The 23,759-nt window shown below is 59.9% G+C and overlaps 1 protein-coding gene across 1 annotated transcript in view; it reads right to left on the bottom strand.

The window, feature by feature from the left end:
* Positions 1–23,759, bottom strand: part of TBC1D22A (TBC1 domain family member 22A) — a 213,395-nt gene that overhangs the window by 168,868 nt on the left and 20,768 nt on the right. Inside the window, exons 2-4 of the mRNA XM_077757903.1 lie at positions 23,432–23,488; positions 22,422–22,738; positions 16,666–16,842 (exon numbers count right to left, since the gene is read on the bottom strand). Of these exons, the coding sequence (XP_077614029.1) occupies positions 16,666–16,842; positions 22,422–22,738; positions 23,432–23,488 (551 nt within the window). The remainder of the gene's footprint in view (positions 1–16,665; positions 16,843–22,421; positions 22,739–23,431; positions 23,489–23,759) is intronic.

The following is a 23,759-nucleotide window of genomic DNA, read 5'->3' as shown; positions in this document are numbered from 1 at the left end:
ATTCATTCTGGCCAAAGCAAATTTAAAATCTCATTGAAAATAACTATAAATTAAATGCTACATACTAAAGATCAAAAAATGACTTTGCTAAATAGATTTTACACTTGCATATTTGGTTTAGGTAATGGGGATAGAATTTCCAAGCACAAAAGGCCCAAATCTAGAAAAGTTTTAATGACTTCTGATAGAATTGGTGCACATAAAAAAATTCGTCTTACTAATTCAATATATATTTTATTAAGGAAATAACCATGAATAAATGGATGAAAAAAGTGCACTTTAGTGAAATATTCAATAGTTTGATCTAGAAGGTCATTAAAGTAAAGGGGCAACCAAATGAAACCCAGGGACCCGCATACAGAAAGAGCTGCGGGCTGGGGCGCCTGGGTGGCTTAGTCGGTTAAGCGTCCGACTTTCGCTTAGGTCATGATCTCGCGGTTCGTGGGTTCGAGCCCCGCGTCGGGCTCTGTGCTGACTGCCAGCTCAGAGCCTGGAGCCTGTTTCGGAGTCTGTGTCTCCCTCTCTCTCTGACCCTCCCCTGTTCACGCTGTCTATCTCTCTCTCTCCTAGGAATAAATAAAAATTAAAAAAAAAAATTTTTTTTAAAAAAAGAGAAAGAGGTGCTGGCTGCCAGAGAGATGAACGAGGCGGCGAGGGGTTGTGGGGGGTAGCGACGGGGCAGCGGGGGACCCCACGCACCCCCACGCCACAGCTCCGGGCCACACCGGCGGGGTCTGCTGTGCACCTGCGACATGGTGAGTGCCCCCAAAACTGTAAGACGGCTCACAAAGAATGGAAGCAAGATCAATGCTAAGAGGACATCGAAACAGGCAGATTTAAGTTTACAAGGACTAGGAAATGTAAGTTGGTGGCAGTTCCAAATCTGACAACAGTGCTGTGATAAAACACGGATCACCCGGCTGCCTCTTTAAAATGAAAACACGGTGTGCCTTCCGCTCACTCCTCATCCACACTCACTGAAACACTTGGCTTCGGCCCCAGCGAGCCGGTCAGAGGGCGTGCGGGATTCGGGGTCGCCAGAAGGGCACCAGCCGGCGGCTCCGGGCAGGGGCAGGCCGGCCCGCTGGGCCAGGTGACCGAGGAGGATCCAAGGCCAAGCATCCAACACAGTGACAGACAAGAGTGGGCCGCACAGCCAGCGCGTCCCCAAGGCCAGCGTCACAGGGGCCACTTGTGATCTCGCGATGTGTGAACGCTCCCACGTTCCCATGTCGATCCCCCACCAGCAGCCGGCTCCAAACAGCCTCATTATATCTGAGCCTGCTGTGAGCACAGGGTGTGCAGAGAAGAAAGGGCTGGTGCCCTGAGAAAGCAGGAGGAGGAGGCGGGCAGGGGAGCCGAACCTTCCATCAGACCCACAAACGGCACGAGGGAGTTCCAAAGAGCTACAGTTCAAAGCACGGTTAATTCACTCGCTGCTTTAGCTCAGAGTGTCACCCAGACATTGTCACTCGCAGCCCTACAGCATGATTATCACAGAGGAACAGAAGCCAGATTAACCTCCCCGAAGCACGGTTCTGATCCGTCCACTCCCACACCCAAAAACTTTCCATGGCTGCCAATTACCCACAGAACAGCTGACATGTCAAGCGCTTCTGACCTCTGGTACATCTGCACCAATTCCTAGACTTTCCTGAGAAGGAAAGTGAGGCCAAGGATGAAACCAGAAACTAGAAGGTCTGACGGTGGCAGAGACGGGATCTGAACTCAAGATCTCAGCACCTCCTCGCCACGGCCGTGTTCTCCCCGCCGCCCCAGGGCTGCCTCAGACCCACATGCCTTGGTTCCGAGCCGTGGCCCCACCACACGCTGCCGGCTTTTCCCACCTCCGCCTTGTCCACAGACCTGTTGGCCCTGCGGCGCAGCAGGCTGAACACAGGCCCCTCAGACACACCGGACCTCACGCGCGGGCTGTGCCGGCCGGCTGCCCCCGACACCGTGACGCCACCTGTGCGGTCCCTAAAAACAGTCCCATGGCTACCGCGCCGGTGTGCCTGCACACAGCTCCGTCGGGGACCACCCACAGCTCCGTCCAGGTGGCCATGCAGCTTCTGCTGACACACAGTCATCGCTGCCTCCCCTCCACGCCTTCCTTCTCAAGGCCAGACCTGCGCTCGCCCTCCAGCCTGGGATGGTNGACAGCCTCATCTCTCCTCCAGCTACTGAGATCACACTAGAAAGACAAGATGTGGCCCCTCGGGATCCTACACAGCCATCAAATAAAGGGACGTCACCGTCCAGCAAGGGAGCCGGTACTTGCCAACGATCCACTAAACATCTGCCGGATGAATGGCAGGACAGGTGAACCCACAGGGCCTCTGCTGCCCAACCACAGAGTCTGTCCCCTGGCCACCTCCTCACCGGACTCCCTGGCCAGCCTGGTGACAGGCACTGAAGCCTTTCCAAGGTGGCCTCAGTGACCCCCCACCCCATGCCTGCACCCTCCAAAATGAGCACGTCGTGGGGCGCCTGGGGGGCTCAGTCAATTAAGCGTCCGACTTGGGCTCCGGTCATGATCTCACGGTTTGTGGATTCAAGCCCCGCGTCAGGCTCTGTGCTGACAGCTCAGAGCCTGGAGCCTGTTTCAGGTTCTGTGTCTCCCTCTCTCTCTGCCCCTCCCCTGCTCACGCTGTCTCTCTCTCTCAGAAATAAAACGTTAAAAAATTTTTTTCTAAAAAAAAAACAAAAAAAAACAAAACGAGCACGTCGAACACCCAGACGCCCACTGGTGAGAGTCCACAGGAACCCGAGGTCAGCTCACTGCCCTGCACACACGGAGCTTGGGAACGAGTCACGTCCCGGACCACTGCCAACGACCAGACCCTGATACACAACCCAGCACGGACACGCTCCCCAGATGCAAAAAGCTACCAGGGCTGCTCGCAGGCCACCCCATAGCCTGGGGACACGGCAGCCCTGCCCCCACCCCTTGGCAGCGGACTGGGGATAAAATCTCCCCTCCTTAAGGTCAACTTTCGCCTCCGTAGGCCAACCAAGGAGCACCAGGCACCTGCAACACCCCACAGAGCAAGGTCAAGTCACCTAGCCGCACAGAACCTCACCCACAAACATCTGCTGAGTGCGCTGCATCAGCCCGACCTCACGCAAATGGCATTAACCTGAACAAAATGTTAGGACAAAGGGTGTGAGCCTCAATGAAGAGATGACGAGGGCACAACCAAGGCACTGCCACAGTCGGGAAAAGGGAGCGGGTGTACCAAGGGCATGAGGTAGAGGGGTCCCACGCCTGTTTCTGATCCCGTATTCCCCCTTCTCCACATCATAAACTTCCGGAACAACCAGTGTATTGTAGCGAGGATGACAAAGACAAAGGGTTAGATCAATATTGCACAAAAGATCTTGTTCCCACAGAAACCACCTAGTTCCAAAGGACGGGATCTTCTCTTTCGGGAAAGACTGCAAACACACAGTCACACGACGCCTCACAGCATCATGGCCCATGGGGATCAGAGGGACACCGCTGCCCAGCGGTCAGAGCACCGTCCGCATGCGGGACACGGGGCGCGCAGGACAGCAGGGACTCCCGGGAAGCCCCTTGCACGCACACCAGCAGCCCTGCAGCCCTGGGAGGAGCACAGCCTTCACCTCCCAACCACTGTGAGGACCCTGAGGAACATAACATAGGTGAACACGCTACCTTCCGAGCTGTCCCAGAGCCCTGGCCCCGTCAAGTGAGGCCAGGTGAGACCCAAGGCCCCACGAGCTGCAGGTGAAGGTGCACGGACCCCGCAGTCAGAGTCAAGGTTTAGTTTCAACTGGGCCATTTCCACCCAGGGGACTCGCTCTAACAGGGGAAGGCTGGTTGTGAGGGCTCCGTGCACCAGGCACGGGCAACACGCAGGGCACGGACAGGGCTCGGGGGCCCACGCCTTGCGGGGCCGCCCCCCTCCCGGACCACACAGTGTCCAGTGCACGGCACCGTGCCGCTCATGCCCGGTCCAAGCCTCCTGTGATCCTGGCACAGTGCACCAGGCACACGCACGGGAGCCCGAAGCCACGGGGCTGACAGTTCCTGCTTCCAGGACGTAAACTGCTCCTGACGTAAGTGGAGCCTAACCACGGGCTCACTGCACAAGGCAACCCAAGGGCCGTGGGAGAGCCACCTCTTCGGCTGACAGAAGAAAACATCCAATTCTGTCACTGCTCTTCTGCCAAACACTCCGATGGCTACATTTCCGATCATCATTCTGTGTCCAGACTACACTTGGTGCAGGTCACACAGCGTCACGGACGCACTGAACGCCCCCGAGCTCACCTCCAGATGCTTCGCTGTATGTTCCGTGGACTTGACCTCAACTGTAAGACAGAACATGCTCCCTGAACACGTGATGATCCCTCGGCGCTCTGACATCTGTGAAGAGATGGCTGTGCTCACGGAACCCCCTGCTCTCAGGAGCCCTGACGCACTCAGCGAGGAAGGGGGCCAGGAGCTGAGCGCACCCCAACTTGTATTTTGGAAAGAAAGGGGGAGGAGCCCGTGCACGCACCTTCACACGGCTGCCTGTGCGCATGGAACGCTCCCGAAAGCAGCTAACGAACGGGGGCTGCTGCACTGGGGTGGGGTGGGGGGGGAGACCCAGCCATCACGCACGGCCTCAGGGACAAACCTAGACTTTTTAAAACTGCATAATGCAGCTTTTTCAATTAAAAAAAAAAAAAAAAAAAAGACTAGTTGGGTCACCGGGGTGGCTGAGTCAGCTGAGCGGCTGACTTAGGCTCAGGTCATGGTCTCGCAGCACATCGGGCTCTGTGCTGACAGCTCGGACCCTGGAGCCTGCTTCAGTCTGTCTCTCTCTCTGCCCCTCCCCTGCTCGTGCTCTCCCTCTCTCTGCCCCCCTCTCAAAAATGACTAAGTGTTAAAAAATATTTTTTAGAAGTCTAGTGAACAAAAAATGAAATATTACCAGTTCCCAAACTTGAAGTGACAAACTCTGGTGTCTTCTTACCCCTCCTCCTCCAGGACACCGAGGAGCAATTCTGTCAGTGTAACCTACCTTACGTATTTTGAATACTTACATTAAATGCCTAGATTTTGATTAGACACAAACATTAAATGTTGATTTAGACAGATATACAATTTTAATAAAAGTTTTAAGTAAAAATCATTCCTAAAACATCATACAGCCATTAAAAATGATGGTTATGAAGATTATAGCCACATGGCAGAGGCTTACAATACAATATTAACTGGAAAACAAAGATAACACATCGACCTGTAGCCCCTCCGCCTTGTGGGGAAGACAATGGAGGGGGAGGAGGCGGAGGGAAGAGAAGGCCACACGGGCGAGAGGGCAGGCCCACCGGATGCCACGCGCTGCACTAACCCCCTCTTGGGATTAGCTCATCCAGCCTCCAAGACAGTGTGGACGCGAGTGTCACTGTACCCATTTTACAGATGAAGAAAATAAATCAAAGAAGCTCAAAAAGAAAATACTGCCAAGGCTGCTCTGCTAACAAACAGCAAAGCACAATGGGCACCTCGTGAGGCCTACAGCCCGAGCCCCGCTGTCCACGTGCTCTGTCGCCAAGGTGCCGAGAGGCAGGGGGTGGTGGTAGACTAACAGCTGGGGCTCCCCACCGTCTGTGCTGTGCCGACCTACTTCCAGGACCCTGGACAGACACAAGAGTTACATCATGGGTTTAAAAGTGGGTTTGAAAACATCCTTGCCTAATTTTCTTAGAGGAACTTACCCAAGAAAATGACATTGGTTTTTTTAAGCATTCTAACAAACTTGAACTTTTTCCCTTTAGGACCAATTTGCACATAGTCTAAGATTTTACCAGAAAGCCTTCCATTTATACTATTCTCAAGAGTTGGCTAAAAACCCAACCAGAGCCATACTGGCAACGTTTCCCGCCCACAATAAATCCAGGATCAAGGTGCTCTTCCTCACCTCCCTCCACAAAGCCCCGCGCCTTCTCTATTCTGGCTGCTGCCCTGAAGTCCAACCTCCGCCCGCGGTAAACCCGCTGTAAGGCCGCACGGACTTCTCCGTCCTCTCCCGGGCCTGACACTCCCACTCACTAGACGCTCCTTCCTGGCTTCTTTCTTCTGCTCTGCAGGACTTGCTCCTGCCCCGCACGTCCACCGGGAGCTCCGTGTCCAGCTGCCCACAGGGGGCACAGCAGGAAGCGGGGTGAAGGGAGCGCGTGAGAAGCCCAAGGACCGCGGGCACCAGTCGGCTCTAACCTCAGGCACGTCACCCTCCTTTCCTGAACCTCAGTTTTCTCATCTGCACAATGGGGCTAACGGGGTGCCGCCAGCCCCATCCATCACTTAGGGTCACCACCAAACCAGTGAGGTACTTCCGTGGGCAAGCGACCAAGCACCACCATGTCCCGTCAAGCAAAGCGACTGCTGGTGGCCCCAGAATTCACAGGACACTGCCTAGAGCCGGAGCCTCTGGGAGGCGAGCAGGCACCAGGGCCCAGGAGCAGGGTCAGGGGTGGGGTCGGGGTCCGTATACAGGAGACCCCAGGGAGCCCCCCCCCCCCCGCCGCGGCCACATGAGGACCAGCACCTGGGCCCTGGTTTTCCAGCCTCCAGGACGGCGAGAGAGGGACATGTGTCACAAGAAGCCCCCAGTCTAGTGTTGCGCTGCTGTAGCCGGAACGGACTCAGACAGCGGCATCATGGCACCAAGGTGACAGCTGTGCTCCCCCCTTTCAACGCCCGGAAGCCCACTGCGCTCGCAACAGCTCCGAGCACAGAAGCACCTGGAACCGAGGGGCGCGTGCGACGCGAGTCCTCCGCAAGGGCTCACGGGCCCACAATCAGCACGTACCATTCCAGCCCCTGGTGTGACCGCCTGCCTCAGACACCAGCCGTGCCCGCTCTGGCTCCGTCACCGCTCTGTCCTCGGGGACAGCTCCCCACCACACCCCACGAGGGCCGAGGGCATCAGCACATTCTCCTGAGGCAACAGTTTTACAGCCGTCCTCCGCGCGACTTTCCCCTCGGCTCCGCCCTACACGCTGGCAGCCGTTCCCTCTCCTAACAGACCACAGAAAGCATAAACCATCTTAAAACAGAAAGGTCACTTTCTTTGCAGTTTCCAGAGCTGGACACTCAGCGTGCAGTGGTCTGTGGCCCTTCAGAGCGTCCACTCCATTTCTGGGGAAACCACAGGGCAGGGGAGAGCTGGTTCTAAAGGCTGTGTCTGCCCGTGAACTTCAAAGTGCACCCATCCACTCCCTCCACGCCCACTATTCCGCATACATTGCGAGGCAATTCAAGCATCGTCTGGGTCCCACGATGCATCAGGCGTGGGGTTAGGCACCAGCTACACAGTCCCTGACTGCAAGGGACCAGAGGTGCGGTGATGTGACACGAACCCGCAGATCTGAGTGACAAACACGGGTGGCTGTCTCCCCAGTCTCCATCCCTGCCTCTTCCCTACCAGAACCCCACTTTCAAGGTGCCAGTGACTGGGCCACATGAGACTCTCATCTCTCAGGGTCCCTTGCAGCTGGGGGTTGACATGTGACCCAGCTCTGGCCAAACTGCCTTCCTGATATGAATCCAGGTGCTGGGGTGACCGCCCTTCACCTCACACGAGAGGATGACCCCATCTCGTGGCCACCCGCTCACCTGGTCGATGACATGACAGGGGACAGCGCCAACACGCATCGGGCAGAGAAAACTAAATCCCATTTGTTTACAAGTCCCCGAGCCAGATTCTGGTACCTGCAGCCCAACACAAGTGCTTGCCGATACCCCTCAACGCAAGGCACCCCGTGTCAGCCGGTGAACCGGATGCGATCCCCACTATGGGGACAGAAAGGAAGCACTGGCGCCCTCCAGCACCGCTTCCCGAGAATGTGCCCGGGCCGCTCCCAGGCCCGCAAGGCCAGGGCAGGCGACCCACAAGCTTCCCACTGACCCGCAGAGAGACAGACGGAGCTGAGCCACGATGAGAGGCAGACAGGACGGGGGCTGCACACAGCCGCACAGGGCAAGGAGCAGTCCGCCCTCCCTCCTGCCCTCTCTCACCCTCACACAGGAAACAGGAGACGCACCTCACCCCTGCCCAAGCGCTCATCCAACATCCAACCCTAAACAACCAAGTATCGAAGAGAAAAGACAAACGTGTGAAAGACTGACTTTGAAGACTGTGAAGGAGACTCAGGAATGGGTTTCTGGCGTCTGCTCCGAGGACTGCCCGCGGAAAGCGCTCACTCGACAGAGTTCCCTGACGAGCCCTGCGAGGCCTCCTGTCAAACTGTGCGCCTGCCCTGCAGGCGATACTGCAGGAAGCACTACCTCTCACGGACTCACACTCAATCGCGCCACTGCACGCAGCCCACGGGGGACCTGTGTGGCCTGGAGGAAGGTCGCTGGGGACGGCATGTCCCCAGGGCGCCTGCGCTCCTGTCCCAAGGCCGCAATGACGCAGGGAGCCGGCATGGGGAGCACCTCCCAGGGGCGCCCGGGGGCTGACAGGACACACAGACTCGACACTCAGCGTGCATGCACAGTGGCAAGTGCTTTTTTTTTTTTTTTAACATTTTTCATTTACTTCTGGGAGACAGAGAGTCAGAGTGTGAGCAGGGGAGGAGCAGAGAGAGAGGGCGACACAATCTGAAGCAGCTCCAGGCTCCGAGCTGTCAGCACAGAGCCCGACGCGGGGCTCCCCCAGCAGTAAACCTGGTCATTGGTTTTATCATCTCTCCCATCTCTCTAACCTCCCACAGCGCCGTGTTAACAATGCTCCCAGAAGCGCCAGGGCAGGAAGCTGAAGCAGAGGATGGAGGTGTGCGGCCCTGGCCTGGGCGGGGGGGACGGGGAGCCACGCTGGGCAGAGGCCCCGGAGGCGGGAGCCTGCGGGAGGCGGAGCCCAGAGGGCAAACACAGGCACATGGTCACAGGTCGCAGGGTCTGGGTGAGAGGTGCCTGCTACTGCACTGAGCCACCAGGAGTCCTGAGTAATTAAAGGAACAAAACGAGACATAGAGGGCTGGGCGGGCCCGAAGGGAGGGCAGAAATGTCCAGCCGCTCAGCAGCACCCGCCTGGCCCCTCCTGGAGGGCGGGGGCCGCAAGAGCAAGAAGACGCCCAGGCGGGCAGGGGCGAAGGGTGCGCTGCAGGAAGACGGGGCTGGCGGAGGAGGGAACAAAGCGGGCAAGGCATTCCGGGCAAGTGCCTCCCGCCGCTGCTGCCCACGGCGCAGTCATGAGATCCACACGACGAGGGGACACTTGAGCAGAGACCTGGAGGGAGGGAGTCATGCAAAAATCCAGGGCAGAGGGACAGCAGCGCAGAGGCCGGGGGCATGGGCACAGAGAACACAGAGGGACGGGTCAGGTCCCACCAGGCCTTGAAGGCTGTCATCAGGCCTACGGCTGTCCCTCTGAGCAAAACGGGGGCACTGGACAGCTTTGCAAAGTAGCTGACCTGGATCTCACTTTCAAAGGATCACAGACGGACGTGTGCAGCATGGCCCTGGGCACAGAAGATCCCGTGGGCCCCGGTGAGGAGGCCGCTGTCACCAGCAGGCGAGATGTGGTGACTTGGAGCAGGGTGTGGGGTGGAGGAGGTAGGCACACAGAGCCAATGAGAGGGGTCGCTTGGGGTGGCTCAGTCGGTCAAGCATCTGACTTCAGCTCAGGTCATGATCTCACGATTGGTGGGTTCGAGCCCCATGTCAGGCTCTGTGCTTCACTCTGTCTCAGCCCCTCTCCAACTCATGCTCTGTCTGTCTCTGTCTCTGTCTCTGTCTCTCTCTCTCTCAAAAATAAATAAATAAATAACATTTTAAAAATTAAAAAAAACGACTAAGCCAATAAGATGTGGTGATCACCCAATGTGGGGGGTGGGGGGTGAGGGGACAGGAGGGACACGGGAAAGGGCACCACCGTGTGCGGAAACAAGAGACAGCCGGCTGCAGGGTCAGGGGGGAATCAGGTCCTTGTGAACTCAACGCAGCTGATGCCTTCAACCCAGAGCCGCCTCTAACAACAGACGGTTTACGGAGGTAGGTTCCAGAAGGCGCCTTGCCCCGTGTTCCTCTGGCCTGGCAGAGACGTGCTGCGGGTGCAAGCGCGGGGCCTGCAGGAGGAGCGGGACACGGTGCAGCCTGGGGCGGGCTGAGGGACACCAGGAAGGCTGGCCGGTGGGCGCTGCCCCATGTTCCTGAGGGGGACGGTCCCCACGGCGTCCCCTGCTCTCACACCTGCTCACGCGGTCAGAAGGGGCGGTAATGGTGCGTCCCGGGCACAGGGGAGCTCGGCACATGGACGTCGGGACCCAGAGACGCGGGAGCCATGGGAGGAGGGCCGCCACGGCCTCCACACTCACCCCACCTGCGCGGCCATCCCCGCTCCGGGCCTGAGCCGCAGGGGCCGGCAGGGGGGCAGGGGGGTCTCAGGAAGCCATCAGCACTCTCTGTCTCACTAAAAGTACATTTCCTCCAAGCACAGAAACGTCGTAAAAGCCTGGCTTCGGAGGCCCGTTCCAGGCTTCCTGACAGCCCGAGGGGGCGATCACCCATGCCTGCCCCGCTCTACAGGCTGTGACCTCCGGGGGGGGGGGGGGGCACCACAGGGTGAAGAACCACGGGGTCCACGCCTCTGATAAACAGGGGACACAGCAGGCCAACTAAGCCGTGGGGCCAACGTGCATTCCGCCAAGGAGAGGGGGCGGGAGGGAGAGAGTCCTGGGCAGGGGAGAGGACGGGAGGGGTGGGGAAGTGGAGAGGGGAGGCCTGGGAGGGAAGGTGGGCATCAGGAGTGCAGCAGGAGGGGAGGAGAAAGAGGGGAGCAGGAGCGCAGCGCAGTGGGGANGCTGGGTGCACAGAGTCACCGCTACAGCAGGCTGCACAGACCACAGATCAGGTGGCCCTTAGTCCCCCCCCAGGTCTCTGCGCTTTGGAAGCTCCCGGTGCCGTCCTCCCCAGGCAGATTCCAGGGAGGGACGCGTCAGCTGGAGCTCTCCTGTCACCCCTCCGGTTCCAGCCGCCCCAACGCCCCCCCTCGGCCACCCTGGCCCTGAGGACAGCTTGGAGGTGCACTGCTGTGGCCACGCAGCTCCGGCTGCAGGGCTGGCACCTGGCCACCAGAGGGCGATGCGGGGCACTCCCAGCCCACTGCCAGGACCCGAGAGGGCAGAGGTGCCCTCCCCGCAGTGCCTTCAGTGCCTCGGGTCCTGGGCCATGGGTCATCCCGTGGCGCCCAGGGCAAGCCCTCTGCTCCCTCTGGAATGAAATGGCCCCTACCTCTCAGGCCTCCAAAGAGCAGGGAGAAGTTCTGTGGCTACACAAACCAGGAATGAGTGCGGCAGGAGCCTGCGTCGGAACCAGCTCCCTCCCTGCCAGGCCGTCACTGTAGGGCCCCAGGGCCCCCCTGTGGCACCTAAGACTCAACCTTCTCAGCTGCAAACCAGGGCCAGACCCATCGGGAGCAAATGCCATGTTGGGGTCAGGACCTGTGCCGTACATTCTGACTGGCCTCTGCACTCAATGCTCTAACCTGCCGCGCACCACCGCTTAGCGCGGCCGACCTTACCGTGCTCAGTCCTCGCGTTAGCCTGCGGCGGGGCAAACCAGCCAGCACAGAGCGCAGTCCGCAGCGGGGTGCCGACTGTCCCCTGGAACTGCCCGAACACCGTGTAGAAAGTGAGGGAGAGAATGGTCGCCATGGACCGCCGCCGACCCTTGTGATCACCTGACCGGGAAGTTGGGGCCGCTGCCCAGCGCCATGAGAGAAGAGCGTCCCACGGATCGCTGGCCCGGGAAAACAGCGAGCTCAAAATTCCAAGTACAATTTCCACCGAAAGCATATCGCTTTGGCACCACCATAAAGTGTGGAAACAGTGAATTGAACTACTGGTAAGCTGGGGACTGTCCCCATGCCAGGGACCGTCCGCATGCACAGACACACACACAGAGCACTGCACCAGCCCAGAGAAAGGACCCAAAATGGCAGCACATGTGCGGTCACTTGGACACACTGCTCTCCCTGGCTCTGTTTCACGAGCACCTGATTCTGTGTCCCCAGTGAAACACTGCGTCTCTGTGTGCACCAGCCACCGCCTCCGTACAGCCCTAGGCTCCCACCGTGACAGTCTGGGCGTCCCTGGCTCCCCAGTCTACCCGGCTTCACGTCCAACCAGGTGCCCGGCCCCCCTTGGCTGCCCTGCCCTGCGCACCCCCAGCCCACACCTTCGGCCCCTTCCCCAGTCTACTACCCTGATCTCCTCCCTCAGCCTCCGCCCTCCCAAGTGGCTGCCCGAGGACTGATCCGCAGCCCAAGGCCACTGGCAACACCCTGCCCAGAAGTCTTCTGTGGCTCTTTCTTCCACAGAAGAAATTTTAGAGGCCCTGTGCCAAGCTTTGCTCCCCAGGTTCAAAGCCTCCCAGAGGCTTCACGCTGAGCTCCTTCTTCGGCCTTCTGAGCCCCCAGGGCCTGTCCCTTCCTGCTGGCTGGGCTTTGCCCCCTCCCCGCCCCACCAGGCCCTGGGCTTCAGCTGCTGCTCCCGTTCCTCCAGCTTGGGTGCCCTGTCCCGCAGCCGGCTGCTCCCCGGAAGACCCCTACCCACCTTCAACTCAACCTTCCCTTAAAGCTGCCTCCTCCAGGGGCGCCCGGGGGGCTCCGTCATGTGTCCGACTCTTGATTTCAGCTTGGGTCATGATCTCGCAGTTTATGAGTTCAAGCCCCAAATCAGGCTCCACGCTGACAGCTTGTAATTCTCTCTCTCTCTGTCTCTCTCTCTAAGTAAATAAGTATACTTTTAAGTAAACAAATAAATTAAATTAAATCAACGAAAGTGCCTGTCCCAAGGGTGCTGCTTGTTCCCATAGCAGCACCCAGCCTCTGCCTCAGCAGTTTGTCCTCTACGCGCACTTAGCACCTTCCAGTAGTTTCCGGAGCCCCGAATGTGCGCGTGTGCCTGCCTGTCTCCTCGCACCGGAGTGTCAGCTCCTGGAGATCGGGGCCCGGGGTCTGCTTCCCTGTTTCTCCCCAGCGCCCATACCCGCAGCCAGTGAACTATGGTGGGTGCTTTACATAAACGACCTCCTGGCCACAGGAGCCCGCAGGGTGCACCTCGTTTCCCCAGTCGCCTGCTAAGAGCGGGTCACGCGGTCAGGGCCTGACACGGGCTGAATTGCCTCGTCCCGCCACCACGGTCGCACAGGGCTTTCCTCCGGCCCGGGTCCTGAGGGTACATAACTCAAAGTCTTGTTTCCGGGGTGAACAGCTCCATGGACCCCTGCCCCCAACAGCCACCTCGCCTCCCCGCCTCTGTCTACGGGGATGCTCACCATCTGCAAGCCAGCCCGGGCGCTCACGCGGAGCTAGAATGAGACTGGTCACCTGGCCTCACTCCTTCCCTCGTCACGTCTGAACACGTGGAGTGCCAGGGCCGGGCGCCTCACACCCCTGACCTCAAGGCTCCACCGCTGTAAGGCGCGGGCTCCTCGGGCCTCGGGACCCATGTGTTTTGCACACGGCCCGATCCCACTCCCACGCAGCCGCACGTGATAAAAATGAACGCCTCCAAGTGTCATTTTCTTGGGCTTCAAAGCAGGCAGCCTTTTGCACAAGTAAATATTGAGTCAATGCTAAGAGCAGAATGAGCTGTTAAGTTCTATTTGCTACTTCCATCCCCAGGCTCATAACAGAGCACAAGCTAAACAAAGAAAAACAGCTCTCCGCCGACGAAATGACATTCAGCAGGTAGAATTATTTCTGTGGGCACTTCTCACATCAGTGATTTGCTTCTCCAACATTGGCAAATATTTGCCACTTATGTCTTTTATGTAATGTGAAGATAATATATTCCACTGTCTTCCAAGGCTATCTTAAATGCCGTATAAAAACAGGCAATTCACTGGCTGTGTTTTCTCCTGCCACTAAATACAAATCCAGTAATTGTTTAAGTTTGAAAGCTTTGGTCTTAGCCTCTTGGTGTTAGATTTGATACTTAGCTAGCAGAGAGTTCAGAAGGCCACCAGCCCAACAAAAGAATCTTATCTGTACCTGGTAACCTTCATCCTGCCCATACACGCCCCTCTGCCCAGAGGTCCTGAGAGCTTTGTTTCCAAGCAGGACTTTCGTTCCCACAAGTCGGGCCAGTGACGACGCGCGTGTGAGGCCTGACGGGGGCGCCGATCCTGGACCACAGCTGCACTTCCCGCCAGCCCCCATCTTGTCTTCCCCGACCACCTCCTCGCCGCCTACCATGAGAAACCGCTTAACCAGCCAAGGGGACGCGCGCGAGCCGCCCTGACTTGTCGGCGACCACACAGTGACCACGCACGTCGGTGCTCTGAAAAGTTAAAGGGAAACGGGCCAACGCAAATGAACCAGAGCAAGGCACTGACCCCACCAGGCAGCATTCATCCCGTGCGGGCACGCTCCTGGGCACTTCGCAGGCGCCACGCCCTGGGTCTGCACACCGGCACCGCGAGCGTACAGGGCAGACCAACGAGGACAGCGGGAGCAGTGCCGGGCTCGCTCCCTCACGGGGCCAGAGAGCAGCGTCCCCGGCACCCCCACCCCGCCTCTGGGACTCGGCCTCCCCGCCCTGCCTCCAGGGCACAGCTGTGCTGGGAGGCTAGAAAAGCAAGTGGTTGCGGTTGGGACTCAAACCCCGAGACCAGACTCCGTCACGCCAGGTCCACCTGCCACCCTGGTGTGGAGGCCGCGACCCCTGCCACCCCGCCCAGCAGTCAGGCTCCCCTCCGCCACACCCACACCCAGGGTACTCTATTAGCGGCCCAGTCGCCAGCTCACGGTGAGGACCACGGCTCTGAAGGGCTGTCCCTGAACCCGCTAACAGCAGTGACGAGGGGCAGTGACGAGTCCCGGGCACCGCAGACCGGCAGGCTGCACAGCAAAGCACGGGCCACGTGCTCCGCCAGCACAAGCACGGGAAACACACTGGCAAGTTCAAAGGCGTGAGCAGAGCAGCATTACCACGCGTGTGGAAAAAGAAAACTGGTTGTGCAAATGTGCAGACACCAAAGTGCCTGTCTAGAAATGACTTCTTAACTGGCAGATGAAATGAGCAACTTTCCAGGGAAGGAACTGACAGACGCCTTCTTAACCAAGTGACTGGACTCAACTCATCAACACTGGGATGAGCCAGCACGGCGGCCTCCCACCACGGCGACGAGATCGCAAACCTCTTACGTGACATTCGTGCCAATGACTGGCCCGCCCGCATCTCATCAGGAGAAACAAGACAAGCCACACTGACGGGCACCGCGGAACAGCCGGCCTGCCCTCTCCCAACACACAGACACCCAGGGACCCGGCGCAAGGCTGGGACACCGCTAGGGCCGCCGGAGACGACGCACCAGGGAAAAGACAGCCGGCGCGTCACGGGACGACAGGCACCACGTGAACATGGGCCGTGGCGGAGATAAGAGCACAGTACCGACGAGAAATGTCCCGACTCTGACAACACTGCCGTGATTACATCTGCGTGCTTGGAAAACACACTGGGATGTTCTCTGGACGACAGGGATACAATATGTCCAACGGACTCAAACGCAAACTTTCCGGAAAAACATGCATACACACAAGTACACACACAGAACAAACACGGGACAAAATACAAGCAACTGGTGAATTAACGTGGGAGTCGTCTATACCATTCTTGCAACTTCTGTGTAAATCTGACATTACATCAAAATAAAAAGCTTAAAACTTCACGTGCCAGGAAGCACACCTAGAAGGCAGGGAGGGAGAGGAGACTGACTCTCCGCTGCACGTCCTTCGGTGCTGCATGAAGGTGTAAAACGTGCATGCACAAAGCAATCAATAAAACCCACAGGGAAGAACCCTTCTGTGCCCAGAGGGGAGCCCCTTGGTGGACAGGGTCTCCCAGCTTCCAGGCTCCTCCCACCCAGCCTGGCCCCGTGGCCCAGCCGCATGCCTCGTGCGCCACCTGCTGGCCGAGCAGGACACTGCCCGCCTGGGCTCGCCAGCCCTGGGGCCCCCCTGGCTGCGCTGGCTGAGGTGCCCTCATGACCACGCCTGTCCCACCTTCCAGGGGCGCCCGCGTCCGGCGAGATGCCCTGTGCGGTGGCACTCCACAGAGACGAGATGTGCGCGGGGAAAGCTCACAGGCGGCAGACAAGCAGGCTCAGCGGAGGGGCTTAAAGTGAAAGCCTCTGGCCTGGTTGCGAAGTGTCCTGGCTCTAGAAGCCCTGGAGAAGCAGACGGGGACTGGGGACTGCCCTGCCCCCTGCTGGTCTGCCCCCACACGCCCAGCCTGGGCTCCCCAGAGCGCTCACTGCCAGCCACACAGGACACCGGCTCTGGGCTCCCAGGGAAAGGTGCAAAGTCAGCAGCAGCCACGACTTTGGTCACCAGCCGCGCGCCCCCGAGAACACTAAAGCGCGGGGACATAGACCCGGCTGGTCCTATGGAGCAACCCAGAAGCGGCTCTAAGAAGCCAAAGGAGTGCCCTGGGGTACAACGGGGACAGGGCGGAGCACACCGGACACCGGATCGGCCACATGGGACCCACGTTACCAGTGCACGGCTGAAGCAAGCCGCAAGGACAAAGGACTCTCATCCTCGGGACTCACTGGCCTGAAACACAAACAGACCCCCCCTCTCGAGGGGATAATCCCAGAACGCGGCTCTGCTCCGTGCTCCACCGGCAGGGACTTACCGAGGTCCGTGTTGGGGCCGGCCAGAAGCTGCTGGAACTTGTCGAGCCGGGAGGCCTCCCTCTCACTCAAAGCAGAGCTGCTGAGGGTGCTGGGGTCAGGTGTCCCACCAAGTGCGACAGTCACCGAGTGTGGCAGAGACTGGGACCTCTGAAGAGGAACAGTGTCGCTAGCACTTTCTGTAGAGAGAGAGGGAGGGGGAGAGCAGGGGTGAGGATGGCCTCCTGGATGCCCCAACTGCCACTCCCCATGAAGAAGGCTCCCACCTGCGCCACCTTCCCTGGGTGAGCGCCACAGTGTCACAGCTGCCCCTTCTTCCTGTCACCGGGCAGCGCAGACCCGGGTTTCCTGAGCAACAAAATGAAACTAGCAAACACCTACGAAGTTCGGCCGCCTTACTGGTAACACAGATGCGCCCCACACAAAGGCAAAATAACGATGACTGGAAAACCCCAGGCCCGCCTCAGGGCAGACCAGCGGTCAGGGTCCCCCAAAGCAGGCCAGCCAGGTGTGCCAGGTGACACAGCCCAAGGAGCAGGGACGAAGGTGCTGTATGGGTCACCCAGCCTGAGCACGAAAGGAAACCACCGAGTCACACGTGGATTGGAACAAAGCCCACAAAAACACTAGGGACTCTCTGAACCCCCTGGATCTCCCCACGCCCCGTAGGGGAGGTGGGGCGGGGACCTTCACCCAGAGAAAGCTCAGGAAGAGCCCACTGCACGTAGAGGAGAGGCAGCAGCAGCTGGCCTGCCCAGCGCTCCCCAGAATGCCGCCAACCACCACGCACAAAGGCCCAGCGACCCTGCGGCCAGGATGCACAGGACCGAGGTGATGCAGGGCATTAAGGCCGGCAAGCTGGGACAGGGAACCGCCGCAGGAGACCGCCCAAGGCCCACGGGCCACTCAGAGAGAGCCACCAGGACCAACCAGGGGCCCATGAGCAGACGGCAATGACGGGCTGCACACCCCTAGGTCTAAGTACCATCGAGCGCTCACATCTTCCAAAAATGAAATTTAAAGCGGAAGGAAAAATACACTGCAGGAAACGGGACCAGGGACACACACGTGAAGCAGGCAGGCTGGCTCCTGCAGTGGCTGGCGGGCCCCCACGGCTCCCTCCCTCCGGCAGGGCCGACTCATGACCCTAAAAACGTGGGTGGGGAAGGCTTCACACAGAAACCCTCGGGCCACGGCGCAGCAAGACGACCCACCGCCGCTGGGCAGAGTCCAGCCCAGTCAGGCTTCCAGAAAAGCCTACAGATGTGGACATCCACCTCCTGGCCCTCCTCAGGGCTGCCCCTGCAGGAGGCGTCCCTGCCAGCCCACCTCGGGGAGGGCTCTGCAGGGGGAGGGGAGGGGGGAGTGGCAGGATGCTTAGATCTCCCCCCTCTCGCCCTCAGGATCTGTTACCTCGCTGCGCATCATGATTCTTTAGGAAAATGACAGGCAGGAAGAACAGTCCCCCATTCTATCGCAGGAGAAAACGTGCTGATCTTACTCATCCGCAATCTCAGAGAGGACCCGTGTGATTTATTAGGACACATGACGAGGGGGTGACAAGGGGTGCCTGGGTGGCTCAGTCAGTTAAGCATCAATTCTTGATTTTGGCTCAGGTCATGATCTCACGGTTCTTGAGTTCGAGCCTTGCATCAGGGCTCTGTGCTAACGATATGGAGCCTACTTGGGATTCTTTCCTTCTCTCTCCACCCCTCCTCTGCTTGCCCTCTCTCTCTCTCTCTCTCAAAATAAATAAACATTTTAAAAAGTTTATAAAAAAATTTACAAAGACACGTGCGTACCGCTGCCTCCCGCACATAGCACACGTCTGGCCCCACGACGGGGCAGGCGGGGTCCAGAAGGCACAGCCAGGTCTCCCTGCTACTGTGAATGGAAAACACGTGGGCATTCCCCCTCAGGGCCCCTCAGAGTGGGTCTAACCTTCACCAGTCAGTGCCCGCCCATCACCCACTCACAGCTCAGTCACAGTTAGCGACTGACACACACCTCACCTGGCCGTGCCCCCTCCCCAGCCAAAGACGCACTTTGTCATGAAGCCAGCGGCACCCTAAATCAAGCAGGTACATCTGACTTCAGGTCTAGATTTCTCCAATGTTTACTCAGGAAGCAGGACAGTCAAAAGATAAACAACAGGCACAGGGAAGGCCAGCCTAAGAGCCCCACATGGCTCGTCCCTGAATTTTCAGGCCGCCATCGATCCAGGGCAGATGCTGCGCAGGGTGACACGCGCTCCCCATGGTGGCGCACCGTCAAGGGACAGGCACCCAACCCACACGCCGGCAGGGGCCAGGCAGGCAACGCCCTACAGGACCGTGTCTTGTGAAAGGCAGTGTCTGGGGCTCCCACGCGCAGTCACGTGACATGGAGTTCATGTGTCCCTCACCTGGACAGAGGCCGGGCCTGGGCCGTGTGGCCCGTGCAGGGCCGGGGCGGGGGGGCGGGTGCTGTGGAGGCAGGGAGAGCACGGGGTCACCAGGCCCCCCCGAGGACAGCCCCGTGTACCTCAGCAACACCTATGTAACGACAGGGAACGTCAAGGGGAGACAAAGGTAGTGGAACGCAGTCCCTGCCTGCGGGGAACCTGCAAACCAAACAGACGAAGTGCGTGACGGGCACGACCCAGGGGAAGCCCGCTAACCCGGCGCCGCCCGGCCTGAGCCCAGAGCCTCACCGTCCTGGAAACCCTGAAGACGTCACCCCCTCTCTGAAACCTTCCGTGACATGCCCCGGCCCCCGGCCCTCCTCATCAAGACACACTTGGGACTCCAACACCGGGTGCTTCTGGGTCCATCCGCCACCCTGAAGCTCCACCCGCCGGGGGAGGTGGACGACTCGCCTCGTTGCGGATCCCCACCAGACTGCCAGTCGCCAGCTCCGCGCCAGGGCCGGTCCGGCAAGAACAGGGACTGACGTGCTCATCTTAGCGCAACACAGAGTGAGCCATCCCGATGACAAAGGGCCACCAGCGGGACTGAACACAGGCCCACGAGTTCTGCCCGCCACTGCCAGCCCCCCGTGGACGCAGCTCCCTGAGGGGCCACCTCAGCACTGTGCACGGGTGGGGGCGGGGCGGGCACCCCAGGTCTCCGCCCACTTCGTGCCCAGAGCACTTACTCCTTGCCCCTGACGTGACAACCAAAGAAGTCCCCTGGGGGGCGGACTCGCCAGTGGAGAGGCCCTGCCCTACGCAGTGAGGCCGGTGCCAGGCGCTGGAGCGAGACCCCCGGGTCTTGAGCCCTGCCCCACACCATGCAGAGCACCGCTCCGGGCAAGCAGGGTGCCTTCCCCGCGCGGCCCCGTAGCGTCGCTCCTAGGGCGGCTGCAGCGCCAGTGGGGCGGGCGGGTGATGAGGGCCTGCTACAGGCCTTGCCACCCCACAAACAGGGGATGAATGCCTGCTGCTATGGCGACACGGAGGCGCTCACGGAAGCCTTACCGAGCACAAAGGAAGGACGGCGCACTCCCAGGTAGGGGGAGGCAGGAGGCAGCTGTGATTATCAGCCCCTCCCCCAGCATGACCCACCGGGAGCACCCTCCCCATGGCTCTTACAGGAGCTGGCCACCCCCAGGACCCCCACCCTGGCTGGACACAGCCCCACCGTGCACGTGGCCACGGGCTGAATGCTGTGCACCCCAAAGTTCGTATGTTCAAGCCCTGCCCCCGGACAGGATGGTGTTAGGAAGAAGGGCCTCCGGGAGGTGATCGGGGTTAGAGGAGGTCAGGAGGGTGGGGACCCCACGACGGGATTAGCGCTCTCACAAGAGTCACAAGGCAGCTTGTTTCCCCCTCTGGTCTCCCCAGCGTGAAGATACTGTGAGAGGGTGGCCACCCACACCCAGAGAGAGCCCTTGCCAGGATCCAACCATGCTGGCGGCCTGATCTCAGACTTCCAGCCTCCAGAACTGTTCACACACCATCCGGTCTGTGTTATTCTCACTACAGCCGCCCAACTCACCAAGGCAGGCCCCACGTCTCCAGGGGCTGAGGCTCTACCAACAACCGATCGGTGGCAGGTGTTACAGAGGCTCTACCCGGGGCCCTGAGGCTTGAGAAGATGCCTTGATGCCTTGCATCAGCACAGCAAAGGGCAGGGGAGGGTGGGGCGCCTGCCAACAGGAAGAGGCGCATAGGCTGAGAGCACGCAGGGGGTCAGTCAGTGCAGGGGCGCTCAGCGTATGGGGGCACTCAGCGTGCAGGGGGCGGCCAGCACGCAGGGGGTGGTCAGTGCAGGGAGTGGCCAGATGCAGGGACGGTCAGTGCAGGGGGCGGTCAGCACAGGGGACAGTCGGTGCAGGGACGGTCAGTGCACAGGGGGTGGTCAGCGCAGGGGGTGGTCAGCACAGGGACGGTCAGTGCAGGGGGCGGTCAGCACAGAGGACGGTCAATGCATAGTCAGTCAGTGCACGGGGGTGGTCAGCGCAGGGGGCGGTCAGTGCAGGGATGGTCAGTGCACAGGGGGTGGTCAGCACGGGGCGGTCAGCGCAGGGGACGGTCAGTGCACAGGGGGTGGTCAGCGCAGGGGGCAGTCAGCGCAGGGGGTGGTCAGCACAGGGGACGGTTGGCGTGAGGGGGGCGGTCAGCACACAACCCATGGGTCACAGGGAGTCCCAATCCACTCGTGGAAGCCCTACCCGGATTTTCATGTTTAGGCTCAAACGCTTTGAAGTTCACCCTATTTTAGAAAAACTAGTTTCTATTCTAACATGCAAACTGATCAAAAGAACTAATTCACCACATTCTCACCGAAGGAGATGTGGCGCGTTTCAAATGTCAATCAACTAGTAAGAAGGGTTTCTGAAGACCCGACAAAGCACGGAAGCCACCCCATGTGCACCAACAGGATGACCTGAGGCTGCCGATGGCCACCTCCTCGCACACGGGGGACAAGCGCCTGGGAGGGGAGCCAGTGAGTGTGGGGCTGGCCCCTGTGCCGTTGGCGCCCGGCCTTGCTCTCTCATCTTCTCAGAAAGGCGCCCCGATGGCCGGGTCTCAGACTGCGCCCCAGGGTCCGGCCTGCTCTCATGACCACGTCCCGCTTCTATTTTGACCTACAGCACTTTTCACCTCCCTGCACGCTCGGTGCCTCCTTACCAACCATGCGTAGGTCAGCGTCTGTCCCGCTCACCAGACTGTGCTCCAGGGCCAGGACCTCCCTGGGGCCCCCACGCCCTGAGAACGGTGCCTGACCCACCACAGAGCCTCGGCAAGTAACTGCTGTCTTACATCACGCACTCCCCAAAACAGTGATGAGAGCAATCTCGAGAAAGGCCATGGAGTGCCAGGCACAGGGTACGAGACCCGCACTGATCTCATCCTCGAGTTTATAACTCCAAACCCCGGACCCCACCCTCACGTGTACGTGACCCGGGGCAGGCGATGGGGGGATCACTGGAAGCTGCCGAAGGAGGTGCAGCCTCTGAACATGCAAGGGGCCTGGCCCCCTGGCTGGGAATGTCACCCCTGAACACCGGGGCACACCAAGGGAGACGGGGCCCCCGGGGCCTGGCGCTCACCATGGCCTCTCACGACCAGCCCCGAAAGCCACATACCCTGCCCTGCACTTGGAGGAGAGAAGCGCTAAGCTGGGAGGGCAAAGGAGAGCCCCCCCCGCACCCTGGGTCCGTGGGGAGCTCCTGCCGCACACCTAACAGAACACTCCTGATCTCCCACAGGGAAAGGACGCCAGCCCCTTCTCTCTCGGAAACGCACCCCGTCTGCTCGGTGCCCCCATCCCACCTGCGGGACAGGACGTGTGGCTCTCGCTGACGGACTTCACCAGCCGGAGGTCGCCGCTTGGCACCGCGGGAGACTCGGGGCTGGACGGCTCGGGCGGCGTGCGGCGCTCCTGCCGCTGGCTGTGGTTGCGCAGGACGCGGTTGGCGGTCTCCATGACGACCGCAGTGTTCAGGCTCTCGGCCGCCATGGCTAGGAGCTCATCGTCATCTTCGCTGGCGTCCCAGGCATCGCTGGTGTTGCTCTCAAACTCCTGGAAGGTGCTGGTCCTCCTGGCCTTCACCGGGGTGGTGGGCACCTTGGGTGTGGCCTTGAGCAGGCTGCAAAGTAAAGGCAGGCCTTTACTTGTCCTCCCGGGGGCCCGAGAGGACTCTCCCAATGCAATGGCGCACCGCAAGCCTTCCACTTCAACTGAGTGGAGGGTAAAGCGAAAAGCAAACACAATCCGAAGAAGCATCCGGAAGAAGACTCCTAAGGATTTAGGGGCAGGAAGGTGAGGCATTGGACAGCAAGTCCCCCTGAGCAGCCCAGCCCTCATGCAGAACAATCTGGGAGGAGACGGCCCGGGGGCAGGAGGGGCTGTCCACACAACCTGGCCTCTGGGACATGGACTTGGAGAAGGCACAACTTAAACAAGGCCCCACGGTGTGCGCAGTAACATCCGCCGTCCACCACCGGCGTGGCCACAATGTCTGTCCCGTGCCTCCGGTGCAGCAGCCCAGACCCAGGAACAAAGCAGCCCCCAGGCGGCTGCGCAGGGTGCAGCCCAGGACAAGGCAGTGAATGGACCCCCGTGAGCCAGGCCCGCCCCCAGCAGCTCAGGGGGTGCGGCCCCGGGCTCTGCCGCACAGGCTCCCTGACCTCGGGCTGGGCCTCCGCGCCTGCCTTCCTGCAGAGGACGGCCATGCAAGGCCTCAACACATGTCCCTCCCCGCTCAGGAATCCCCGGGAGCCGGAGGGTCACAAGGCCCCGAGAGCGCGCATCCAGCAGCCTGAGTCCAGGCCTCACTTACGTGCCATGTAATAGTGGGTCGAAGGGGGGGTGCTGGGCGCCATACACATGCTGGATGCTGCTTGAGAGAAAGGAGGAAAAGCGGTTAGCTTCTCTTTGGTGTCCCCAGAGCCCACCGCCACCTCAGAAAAAGGACAGTTCCCAGCAACCCACACATGAGCCTGAGGGCAGCCACACCCCATCAGCTGCCGCGGGTCCCCGAGGCCCGTCTGGAAGGGATGGTGCCACACACGCCCACACGCGCCAGCAACGGGCACTCAGTCCGCCTGCAAACGGGCTGGGCCGGGGGGCCACAACCCACCAGCAGCACCGGGCCCCGGGCGCCGCCG

Source organism: Crocuta crocuta, unplaced genomic scaffold (genome assembly GCF_008692635.1).
Source record: "Crocuta crocuta isolate KB4526 unplaced genomic scaffold, BGI_CrCroc_1.0 scaffold143, whole genome shotgun sequence".
Taxonomy (NCBI): domain Eukaryota; kingdom Metazoa; phylum Chordata; class Mammalia; order Carnivora; family Hyaenidae; genus Crocuta; species Crocuta crocuta.
Note: the sequence above shows the minus strand (reverse complement) of the source record. Positions and strands in the feature narration are given on the sequence as shown.